The sequence below is a fragment of the Sorex fumeus genome, unplaced genomic scaffold (assembly GCF_029834395.1).
Source record: "Sorex fumeus unplaced genomic scaffold, SorFum_2.1 ptg000098l, whole genome shotgun sequence".
Taxonomy (NCBI): domain Eukaryota; kingdom Metazoa; phylum Chordata; class Mammalia; order Eulipotyphla; family Soricidae; genus Sorex; species Sorex fumeus.
Window position 1 is genome coordinate 34,146,933 of NW_026606155.1, and position 13,000 is coordinate 34,159,932.

Genomic DNA, 13,000 nt, shown 5'->3' on the forward strand with positions numbered 1-13,000 from the left:
ATCTACCTTCAAAGGCTCCTTCAACCTGTACCTGGGACATTAACCATGAAACTGTCAATACCATAACAAACTTGGAGGGCCACTGAATTCTTCCAGCAGTGGGTGGGTCCCGATTGTGTGAAACAGGAGCATCTCTTCACCCAACACTAAAGTCACAAGTGCTAGAAACAAGACCTCACTTCACAGAAGTCAGAATTCTTTGAAAGTGCAAAATTAAGCAGAACAACGTCTAATGAAGTCGGGTTCTCAAAGGATACCCACAATAATTTGGATTGTTCCCTTTCTATCAATAAATAAAAGAAATGGCTTCATGTGAAGACCTGTTACATTTGATATTGAGCAAACAAAGCTATCAACTTTTCTATCAAATTGCTATCACAATTGGCCCAGAAACCACAGTTGCCTAAGAGAAGAAAACAGCCCGAGAGGACTCCAGTTCTTTGATTTTACAGATTAACACACACTTTCCTGTTAAGAGTCGGTAGCTTATTGGTGGAAAAAAACAAGGTGGTGTGCACTAGGTTAAAAGTCAGGGAGACAGACTTACCGACCGTAGGATCCCGGTAGCATCTTCGTGCAGCCATGTGGGGTACACCACTTCATCGTTGAGAATGGCTTCAAAGAGGTCATCTTCGTTCTCTGCCTCAAAGGGAGCATGGCCACACAGCATCTCATAGAGCAGCACACCCATTGCCCACCAGTCTACTGCGGGTCCATAGAGCATCTCCTGGAGAATCTGTGCAAATGGGCAAGGGGAGGAATGCATTTTACTTATGACTGATGGATTCCTTGATGCCCCAGGGAAGTGATGGGTTAGCAAATGAAACAAAAGGGGGAGACTTTTTAGAGCTTTCTGCACTATCTGGGATGCTTCATTCCACCTCCAGAGAGTTGTCTGTTTTCCATGGGGCTACCTCAGAGGCTGCCATATCAATGGCCCCCTTTTATGGCCTGCTGAGGCAATACCAAGTGTATATCTGAAATGGAAGGGGTATGGCATGGGGTTCACTAGCTTGCATAGTAAAAGGTCAAGAGCCCTTCTTTCCTTCTGGTACAGGGGACTAGGATAAAAGCAGAGTAAAGGCAAAGAGGAAAAACAAGAAACTGTGAGAAATACTTTGTCCTCCTTCAAGGCCAAGTCCTTAAGTAACTGTAAGTTCTATTGAAATTTAAAAAAACCCGTATTTTTAGTTTTAATTCAAATTCCTAGTTGAGCGTAGGGCACCGTGAGTCATCATTCACCCAAAAAGTCTTTAAGAAGTGTAGAGGCATCGATCTCAAGAATGCCTAAAAAGTGTGGCAAATGTGGGACCAGTGAGATATCTTAAAGGGCTGGAGCACAAGCTTTGCCTGCAGAAGTCCTTCTCTGCCCTCTGAAATCACATGATCCCATGAGCACCAGAAGTGGTCCTACACATCCCCAAACATGGTGCATAAACTAAGTACTGACAAATAATGCAGCCTATGGCAATTCTGGCAAGGGTGACTACAGAGCTCAAATTTCCAAAGAGGCAAAACAGGTACACTCACCTCTGGAGCAATATAGTCAGGCGTGCCACAAAAAGTTGCCGTGGTGACTCCATTACAGATCCCCTCCTTGCACATTCCAAAGTCAGCCAGTTTGCAGTGACCTTCATGGTCCAACAGCACATTGTCGAGTTTCAGGTCTCTGAAAGAAACAAAGAATTGCATATGGTAAGTGAGCCAGGCTCCAAATCCTCCTCTGGGACAAGCTGACCCAGGCAAAGAGTGATCAGGCCATACAGAGAGCTCCTCCGGGGCCAAGGGGACTTCCTGCAGGCTCTCCAGGTTATCTGGATGGGCCTCATGGATCCTCGATGCAGTTTCACATAATGGGTGTAACCACATAAAATACTGGAGGCTCTGCTTAGAAACTGGGAAGAGAAAGTGACTTTTTCAGGCTTCCTATGTATCCTGGACCCATCCTGTGTCTGATTCTCCCTTTAAACATTTATCTCTGTCCACTGGAGTTCACTTAGTGAACATTCACGAGGCAGTGACCACTGTGTGCCACGGACTAAGTTATACATCAAGAGGACAGATGATTGTCCCTAAGGAACCCAGAGCAATAGGGAGATAAGTGTTGGCTAAGAATTTAAGCTTCATGACTGGGGGAGCAAGATGATCTTTTGGGCCAAATATAGTGAAATCAATAAATATGTGTTCAACATACATACATGCATATAACTACACACACATGCAAACAAACACAGAACCAACTATTGAATGACAGATGGCATGGCAAAAGTGCTGTGAGAGAAACAGATGGGGAATAATTCCTTCCAGTGAGAGGGACAGTCCCATGGGAGACGTTAAAATTAAATTGGGACTTAAAACATTAGTAGAGTCTTCCAGAAGGTGAAGGGGATATTTACCTAAAGATCAATGAGAGCAGAGGATGGAGCTGAGACAGAGCCAGGTAAAGGGATGTGAAGAACAAGTAAACTCAGGAACCCTCCCTCCCACTCCCCACCCCACCCCCACCCCACTGCCTATGATATAATGAGGCTGAAGAAAAAGGAATAAAGATAGGTTCAGACTAGGAAAGGCCACCTTCAGGAATTTTGGTACTTTACTTGGGCAAAATGGATCTAGTGAAGTTATCTAATTAAGAGAGTAAAAGGACCCCAGCTGAATAGGAAGAAAAATGTAAACCACTTAGAGTCAATTAGAATGGCTCAGAAATGTTTCGAAGTTGAAATAAGAAAGGAACAAAATGGAATGGAAAATGATAGTTCAGTTGGCTTTGGTGAAAATCAGTCACAAGGCATTTGATGCCCATGTAGAGGCAGATGTGGAGAGGAAGAAGAAATGGTGGTGTTGTGTTAGTGGGCAAATTAACAAGCAAGAAGAAGGAAAACAGGAGTATGAGAACAGGGCTCGCGTGGGTGACCAACCAGATACAGGAGCTTTAGGAGGTTCAGTGGAGCACAATGATCCCACGAGAAAAGCAATTTTCATCTCTCCCCTCAATCCCCAGTTGGAGAATCACTTGTGGAAAGAGAATTTCCAGCAGCAAAACACTTTGGTAAAAAAAAAAAAAAGGTTCCAAAACAGGGAGAAAAAAGGGTTCCAAAGCAGGGATATTGATAACCTATCAGCAAACAAAAGGGGGAATTTTGGTACTTTACTTGGTCTCCTAATATACCAGCCTACTTACCAAGGCCTTGGAGCATTTGGTCCTCCCACTCATGCACATCTGGGCCCTAGTGCAACCCCCATCACCACAGTGGGCTGCAAACAAGTCCTAAGAACCACATCTGTCAGCCCCCAGATTCATCCTGGGGAGCACAGAATCACATCCTTGTCCAGGGGTGATACCTTCACACTTGGCTTTTTTAAGGGGCCATATACTCACAGGCAAATCACATGGACTTATGGGAAGAGGCAGCTATGCACAGTGGAGGAACTGCAGGTGATTTCCCCGATTTGGACTTAAAGACAATTGCCAGTGCCAGTATGTGACCCCAGGCTGTGCTGTGGGTACCATGGCATCCCTGCACTGTGACATCTTCATGGTGGCAGCAGCTGGTGGCGTGGGAGATCACCACAGCTGTGACGGGTAGTGGCTGGCACCCTCATGACTCCATTTTCCTGCCCTTGCTCTGAGAATAAAGGTCTGTGAACCAGCGTGACCCAAGGAAAAAGGCTGGTCTCTCCTGAGGAAGGTCACAGTGCAGCTCGAGAGGCAAGCGATGACAGAACTGGAGCAGCCAGTTTCCACGCTGGGCTCTGTGACCTGACATGGCCATGCAGGTCTCATAGCGGGAGGTCACTGGGAGACAGTGAGGAATGGAAACTCAGCCCTGTTTTCCAGGAATCCCCAGTAAGTAAGAGACGCTCAAGCAGTAGCATTTTCTTGTCCCGCAGGGATGGAACCACAGAGCTCCTCTCTGCTTTGAAACTCCAGGACGGTGGTCCTGGTGGAGTGGGGACAGGCACAAGGGCACCGGTCCAGCTGCTGCAGACACCAAGCCCTCCTTACCTTTGAACCCTCCCTGGCCTGGACCCCCATCATCACCCTGCCTTGTCCATGGCAAATCCTGACTCAGCCACAGGAAGGAAGGTGGACTCAGGAGGGAGGCCCACATGGGAGAGGACTGCCAGGAGCTCAGGCCCTGTGACTTGGGAGCTGATAGGGGTCTCCCAAATGTGAAGCTCACCCGCAGCGACCTCACACTCAGGAGACCCTTATCAGCGCCTGGGAGTCTGGCTCCCCTGGGACTGAAGGCAAACATGAAAGGCGGCTGGCCGGCCAGGGGAGAGATTAGAGGCTGCAGCCTAGAGCTAGTAAGGCTGGGGCCAGGGCGCCGGCGGGGAGGAACATGACTGAATCTGGGTGCTGGCTTTATCAGCACAAGTTCTAGCCCAGTGAGCCAGGCTTGTGTGGACCTGTGCCCAGAGCACTCTGACTCTCACATTTCCAAACAAGGTTACTGAGTTTCTGGTTTCTCCCCAAGCCGTTAGTTATTGCCTGCAAAGAGCTCAGAAGGGATTTTCTTAGGTAACAGAAACAAGTGCTAACAGAAACCCACAGAGGTCTGAAGAGATGACCTGTGATTGCTCAGCAGAGCCTGGAAGTACCATTCCAGGTTCAATTGCTTATTACTAAGCGGCAGGCATGAGAAGCAAGAGCTGTCCCGGAGGCAGGAGTGCCTCGCCATCACTTTTATCATCTGCCCTTTGCACAGAGGATCCTGGGCTCCACGCCCCAGTGCTCAGAGTAGAAAGCAGCAATACAAGAGGCCACAACTCATCCTGGTCCCAGGATACCTGAGGGCACCGAGGCAAGTGAGTTGGCTATAAGCTGCCATCTCTAAGTGCAGGCCCTCTCACTGCTGCATGAGCGGGGGAAATGCCCTTGGCTCGTTCACATCAGGATGGATCTCTGACCCGGGGATCCCAAAGGGGTTTGATTAAATGCATGCTCTCATCCCCAGGTGTCCCCCACCATGCAGTCTCCTGATGCCTAGCTAAGCAGTATCTTCACCTCTAGACCAGCATTTCTCAACCTTTCCCCCACTTGTTTCCTTTCTTTGCACCCCCTTCACCCATCCTACCAGTCGGTAACCTGGTCTCATGCGATGCCCCCCACCCTGCCCCACTTTTTAATGCAATTTTTACCTGTGGCCTCCTTGGAATGTCCTGGGGAGGGGGGCATAGGGGGTTCCTATGGCCTCTGGTTGAGAAATGCTGTTCAACACTACCCAGTTTCCACCTCAATCACAACACATCCTGCGCCGTATTCCAGAATGATCCATCTCTGCAGCCAGCCGCCCCCCACCCCTCACCCGCGCAGCTGGGGTAAAGCCTTACTCCTTTCCTCATGCCAGCTTGGTCCTGGAGGATGGTGCAGACCAACGAGATAAGGAAAGAGCCTCTTAGACAGGCACCTGCAAGCTGCCCAGCCCACTCTGAGTCTGTCCTATTTTTAGAAGGAAGTTAGTTCCATAAAATCCCATTTGGACTAATGTTCCAGAGTAATTAAACTATAAAACAAGTCATGTGGCCTTACTCCTTAGAGACAGACTCCAGAGGAAAATGAGGAATGAGAAAATAAATGTAAAATTTCTGCTCCAGTAATGGAGAAGAGAGAGTGCTGGAGGAGGGGCCATTATAAAGCAGAGTGGACCACAGCATAATCCTCTCTCTGGCCAGCATCCAGATGGCAGAAGACACCAAGAGGGCTAGTCAAACAGACCCAAAGGTTACAGAGCCGTTTATGGCCATGGCCAGCTTCTATTCCAAGGGCAAATCATTATCTTTGTTAAAAATAAGCAAAAGAAAAAATAAAAAAGATTTTGAGTCATCCCTGTGACTCCCAGCCTTAATTTGAAATATGTAGAGGTCAGGATTTGGCTTTGGGAGTTTCTCCGCTTCCTCTGCCAATGTGTAACTCAACAGCCAAACTCAACAAGGCTACACAATGAAGATTACAAGTTCATACAGGGTAGAGGCTCAGAATCCTAAATGCCAAGTGCACAATTATGGGCTCATCACTCATTAGCTCACAGAGTTTTTGTCATGCAAGCATAGAAAGGTAAAAGAGTAACTGTATTCTCTTTGGTTGCCTGAAAGATACATTGTTCTTGCTGGGTAGTCAGGGATCCTAAAATGCCGACAGCACTTTCAGAGATCATTCCTAAGTAGTTGAGGACAAAGGAAATTCAGAAATTATATTTATGTTGTTTCTACCATGAGCTATTCCAAGAAAAAGAGGCTGAATAAGAAGGTTTACAACTAGATCACTGGAATCAATTCCCCTTCCAAAAGAAATAAAGGCAAATTGTTGAGAGCTGGGTTCTTGAACAAACCCAAGAGACTATTCAAGAATGATTTTTTATGCATTTAAAGAACAAAGAATCATGGACAATTTCAAGTATATACAAAAGTATACAAGATATGACCCTTAGCCCAGTGACACTCATGTGTGTCCAAATCTTATTTCAGCTATATGTTTACTCCCGTGCTCTTTTCCAAGATATAAAGCCATCTTACCTATATTTTAATATTTGAATCTAAATGACAACAATTCTTATTTATGTATTTTTTGGTTTTGGTTCACTCCTGGCAGTGTTCAGGGATCACTTCTGGAGGTCCTGGAGGGACCATAAGTGGTGCCAGGGTTTGAACCTGGTAGGCTTCATGCATCATGAGACTCGTTGTCACTGTGTTTGGCATATTGAATACATCATGGGCTGGGTGGGCTGCGTGCAAGGCAAACACCCTACCATTGTGTTATCACTCCAGGCCTCATGTAGGCAAGAGCCCTGTCTGCTGCTGTGTGATAGCTTGACCCAGGGCAATTCTTTAATTCAAAAGGGTTTGTGTATATGCGTGTGTATACACATACACACACACATACACACATATATATGCTAAAAATACTATTTTAAGTACAATACTTTATTTATTTATTTATTTTTGCTTTTTTTGGGGGGGGTCACACCTGGCAATGCACAGGGGATACTCTTGGCTCTGCACTCAGGAATTACTCCTGGAGGTGCTCAGGGGACCATATGGGATGCTGGGAATTGAACCCTAGCTGGCTGCGTGCAAGGCAAATGCCCTACCCGCTGTGCTATTGCTCCAGTCCTAAGTACAATACTTTTTGTCTCTCTGCTCATTGGGGTATGTTCCCTTGAAAGAAGCGTCTGTCACAGAGAAAAAAATCTTAGTATCCTTATTAGCTAGTACACACCAACTGTTCACCAAACGCAAAGTTCTTTGTCTTTATTATAACCTCAAAACAGTCTTAAAGAAAGCACTTCATTCTTGGGGTGCCCCTACCCCAACACCACGTGCTAATGTTTTTTTCTTTACCCTCGATGGTGCATTCCATTCTGGACTTACCTGCGCCCCAGCTCTTGTGTGCACTCTCATTTACAGCACTAGACCTTGGAGTCTTATGAGACCTTTAGGGTATGGGTTTCCTTGGGTTTCTTTTCTTTCGCATGTTCTCTCCTCACTCCCTCTCTCTCTCTCTCCTCTCTTTTGTTCCCTCTCTTCCTCTCCCTCTCTCTCTTTCTGTCTCCCACTCTCCCTCCCTCAAATTTAGTAACCTCCCTCAATAAAACTACTTAAAACAAATTTTTCAAAGCCTATAACTAGGTTAACCCTAAGATAATAACATTAGTCCCAATACAGCCAAATCTGCACTCAGCTTGCTCACCTCCTTCCAAGACCTAGGTTTCTAACCCACTGCAATAGGCACCCTCTCTGAATGCATCAGTACTGTTAGTCCTCTAGACAAACTGTTTCCCAGGAGGACATCGGTCATTGAAATAAGAACCATCAGAGAGAATCAAATATCCTGAGACTACATTCTAACAAAGGGACATTTCTGAAAACACCATGAAATGAATAATCAAAATTCTGCAAAAGAAAATAATCTTTTTCACTTTGTTTTTTGAGGGAGGTCAATGGATTTCACACAGCCCTCAAAGATATACATTTGCATATAAAATATCTCTCCTGTTGTCAGATATTCAGAAGATTAATTTACTGTCCTCTAAGGAAGACAAATTGGCCTGTGGGCAAAAATTAAGAAGTAGCATTGCATAGAGAGTACATTTGGATTATGATACTGAATTTCAAAACAAAAACATGTAAGGCTAACTTGGGCTCGAGTCTATTCTATATAACTTGTCCTCGAATCTATATAAACTTGGGGGGAAAATGAAGTAAACTAGTTTGATTGAGGGAGGATATGATTCTAAGAAGAATGGGATATTAGAGCAGAGATGAGGGTTGGGTGGGGTGGGCAGATACAGCCCATCAAAGAGAAATTATGCACTAGGAGCTGAGATTCAGGTAATGCAAATGGAGTGCCTATATAAAGGTAAAGGCCCTCCCGTTGATCGTCGATTTGCTCGAGCGGGCCCAGTAACGTCTCCATTGGAGACTTTGTTGTTACTGTGTCTGGCATATCGAATACTCTCGGTAGCTTGCCGGGCTCTCCGAGAGGGGCGGAGGAATCGAACTCGGGTCGGCCATGTTGGCCGCTTGTAAGGCGAACGCCCTACCCGCTGTGCTATCGCTCCAGGAGTGCCTATATATGTCATTTAAAAAAATGCCAGATTCGTTGTGTTGAATAGCACAGCAGGTAGGGCGTTTGCCTTGCAAGCAGCCAATATGGCCGACCCGAGTTCAATTCCTCCGCCCCTCTCAGAGAGCTCAACAAGCTACCGAGACTATCTCGCCCACACGGAAAAAGCCTGGCAAGCTACCCATGACATATTCTATATGCCAAACACAGTAACAAGTCTCACAATGGAGATGTTACTGGGCCTGCTTGAGCAAATCGATGAACAACAGGAGGACAGTGATACAAGGAATTTAAAAATGGTAAATGTGTAAAATTTATAAATGTGGTAAATGTGTAAAATCTGCTTTTATCATGAGTTAGATGGTACTGCCACTCATGTATTAACCTATTACAAGACATTCCTCTGTTGACCTGCTCAACAAATCTTTGAGTGTTATCCATGAGCCAGGTGATATTCAGGGGACTCAAATCCTGAAGGAGACAGGAGACAGTAGGACTCCAATAAAGTTAAAACCAGTGAGGGTTTCTGTCTTTGACTCAAGGAAAGAAAAATCAATGAAATAAATCTTACACAGGAGAGATATGGTGCTAATTTTACAACAGTTTCAGCTATAAAGTGGAGGAGAGGGGATGAGGGAGAAAATGAAGAGATCAGTTGGGTATCCAGTAAAAAAATGGTGGCTTGGACTAGGTGGGCCATTAAGGGATAGAGAACTGGAGGCACCAGGGCTATTAGTGGGAGAAAGTATTGGGATTTAAAAGTAATGGAAGAATACACAGGATAAGAAAGACAGTATGAGTATGTTCTGGCTCACATAATTTATCTTGGACCTTGTAGGCTATTTCTTATGACATCCAAGTGCGGGTGTTTATAATAGGCAACTGAATATACATGTCTAGAACTCAGAGGAAAGTCTGGACTGGAAATAAAAACTTGAGAATCATTAACTGGGTGTGGACCAGTTCACCTGGGGAGAAGGAATGAAATGAGAAGAGAGAGCAAGCTTGGGACCAAGTCAAGAGAAGAGTGTCCTGAGGATATGATCCCTGTTCTTTGTTATATTCACCACAAACACAAGAGACAAATTCTATTAGAGTGAGCAGCTTCACTGAATGACCTGGGAAAGCAATTGGGCTCATTTCTTTTCTGCAGGACCATCCATACATACTCTTGTTAAGGTTTGAAAGGACTGGAAAACATTAACTTTTCACATTCGAAATCTTCTAATGGATTTTTTTCTAGGTCAAACTCACAACCAGTACCACATGCTGTGATGCTCTGCGAGTTCAAATTTAAGTATTTCATCTTATAAAGATGTTTGATACTACCTCACTCATAATAACAAAATTTGGAAACAAGCTAATTATCTACTAGCAGGGAAATGGCTATAAAATTTTGATAGACCATGACAGCATTTTATTGAAGTTGCTAAATTTATGAACTAAAAATGTAGGGGAACATTTATGATACAATTTTTTACATCTCTTAGAAACTGGTTCTGATCATAAAAGTAATACCTGCTTTATATGAAGTTCAAAATTTTCTGAAAAATATCATGGAGAAATGACGATGAGTTAATAGTCTTCAATCTTTTATCCTCAAAACTATTTGGATATAATATTATGAACTTGGGCCGGAGCGAGAGCATAGGGGGTAGGGTGTTTGCCTTGCATGTGGTCAACCTGGGTTCAATTCCTCCACCCATCTTGGAGATCCTGGCACGCTATCGAGAGTATCTCACCCACATGGCAAAGCCTGGCAAGCTACCTGTGACATATTCCATATGTCAAAAACAGTAACAACAAGTCTCACAATGGAGACGTTACTGTTGCCCGCTAAAGAAAATTGATGAACAGCGGGAGAGCAGTGCAGTGCTACAATTATGAACTTACTTTTCTCACTAAACATATTTTGGACATATTTCTATGCAGTAAATCTGCCTCACTGTCATTGTAAAGATGTACTTTAATTTTACTGATTTCTTCTTCATGATTACCTACGTCTTATCTAATAGCTTGTCATTTTTAACAATGGAGTAGTAAACATTAACACATAGGTAGGAAATTTATATAGAATATTGTTTTTTTGTTTCAATATTCTGTTTTAGTAGATGAATGTTCTGCCAACTGGTACAAATGTTTAAAATATTTTGAGCAACTGCCCTCCAAAAAGGTGCCAATTTATAATCCTACCAAGAATATATAAGAGCTCACCAACTTCTTCAGTGAGATCACATATAGTTATCTGCATATTCTTACCAAACTGCTAGGGGAAAATGATCCTAACTTCATTTTGAGCTTCAGTTTCCACTTCATTTCTTCACTATTTGTAAGGTTAAGCTTTAAAATATTATCTTTATTGGCCATCTGTTTTTATCCTGTCTACTTATTCACATTTTTAAAAACTAAGTTATCTTCTCAGTTATTTTTTTAGAAACTCATTATATATTACATTAGGGATAATTGATTAAATTGGTTACATACATTAAATTGGTTGTTTGGTTTGTCACTATTGTTGCTTATGGTTTAAGTTTCAATTTTTATATAGTCAAATTAATCTCTCCTTCACTGTTATTTACCTTTCCCCCTCCCCATATGTTTGAGATATTTTGGGGGCTTTCAGGATAGCTTTGGAGCAAGTGACAGGTGCAATGATCTCCTGCCTACCTGGGCACTTCTGAAGCCATGAGTCTTCTCCTGGGTCTCAATCCTGCCTTTGTAGATGCTAGGTTTCATGATTTATCTACAAACTGAAACAATTCTGTATCAACAAAATACAACTGAAAAGAAATTACTGTTACAGTGGAGGGCCAGAGGAAAAATGAGGGGAAGGTGAGAAAAGATAAAAGAGTTAAAAAAAATCTATTTCTGGGTGGCATGTTTGTAAACGATCTTTTTTTTTTATTTTCTAAATTCATTATGGGAATTAAGTACACTTTGATAATCAATAAAAAGTCTTAATTTTCATTCTTTAAAAAGTTCCTGGATGGGAGTGGCCGAGATTAGTACCAGGAATTTTGCTCCATGACTTGGAGGCCAGCCACACATGCTAGGGGAAAAGGAAGCTCAGATAGAGAAGAGAGCACCAAATAAAGGGTGTTGGGAGGATCCTCCCAGGATGGGAGAAGCATGCTGAAAGTAGACTATAGACCAAACATGATTGCCACTCAATGCCTCACTTGCAAACCACAGGACCCAAAAGGAGAGAGAGAGAAAAGGGAATGACCTGCCACAGAGGCAGGGTGGGATAGGGGGGATGGGGGGTGGGAAGGATGCTGGGACCCGTGGTGGTGGAGGATGGGCGCTGGTGGAGGGATGGGTACTTCATCATTGTATAACTGAAACCCAAGCACAAAAATTTTTAAGTCTATAACACCTCATGGTGTTTCACTAATAAAAAAATAAATAAATAAATTCCTGGATGGGATTCAAGTGATAGTACAGTGGGTAGGGCATTTGCTTTGCACACAGCAGACTTGGATTTAATTTCCAGCATCCCATATGGTCTCCCAAGCACCACCAGTAGTACTTCCTGAGTGTAGAGCCAGGATTACTCCTGAGCATTGTCCTGCGTAACCCAACCTCTCACCACCAAAATCCTTTGGAGCTAGACAGTATAATAAGTAGGGCTTTTGCCTTTCATCTGGCTGACCTGGGTTCAATCTCCAGCACCTCATATCGTCCCCTGAGCCCTGCCAGAAGTGATCCCTGAGCACACGAGTAAGCCCTGAGCACCAAAGAGTGTGTCTCCCAAACAAAATAAAAAACAATCCTTTTAGGGTCTGGAGAAATATTACAGTGGGTAGGGCATTTGTCTTTATGCAACTGACCTGGGTTGATTCCCAGCACCTCAAATGGTCTCCTGAGTACTGCTAGGAATGATGCTTAAGTGCAGAGCCAGGGACTAATCCCTGAGGTCTGTCAGGTATGCTCCCTACCCACCATCCCCAACCCCTTCACATTTAAGTTCCAAATTCTCAAGAAAGATTTCTAAGAATGGAACAATTTCTTCTGATCTCCAGACTGCAAGGGCCAGATGGAAATACAGCACTATAATTACTTCAGGAACCTGAACATTTGTGGACTCAGAATTCTGAACCAGTTTCCATAAGCTCATTACACACATGGTACCTTCCCAAATTACATTAAATATCTACCACATATATCACCGTCATGGGTGATATATGTATTTTCAATAGCCCTATGACATGTCCATGCCATCTAAGCCAGGTATAGAAATGATGCCCTGCTAAGAGGTGCAACATTTCTAATGATTATCTGAGATTCCACCCATGCCATTTCTCCCCATGAAATGACAGCTGATATGTTTTTTTGAGGCTGGTACCAGCTAACAAATACTAGAAACATGAACATTAATCACTAAGAGTTTTAATGTGACTTAATTCATTTTATAATGAATGGAGAAATATT

General features: G+C 43.7%; 1 protein-coding gene across 1 annotated transcript in view; it reads right to left on the reverse strand.

Annotated features, from left to right (window-relative positions):
• The window catches only part of PRKCH (protein kinase C eta), a 262,663-nt gene that overhangs the window by 22,553 nt on the left and 227,110 nt on the right, over positions 1 to 13,000 (reverse strand). Inside the window, exons 11-12 of the mRNA XM_056134123.1 lie at positions 1,531 to 1,669; positions 548 to 736 (exon numbers count right to left, since the gene is read on the reverse strand). Of these exons, the coding sequence (XP_055990098.1) occupies positions 548 to 736; positions 1,531 to 1,669 (328 nt within the window). The remainder of the gene's footprint in view (positions 1 to 547; positions 737 to 1,530; positions 1,670 to 13,000) is intronic.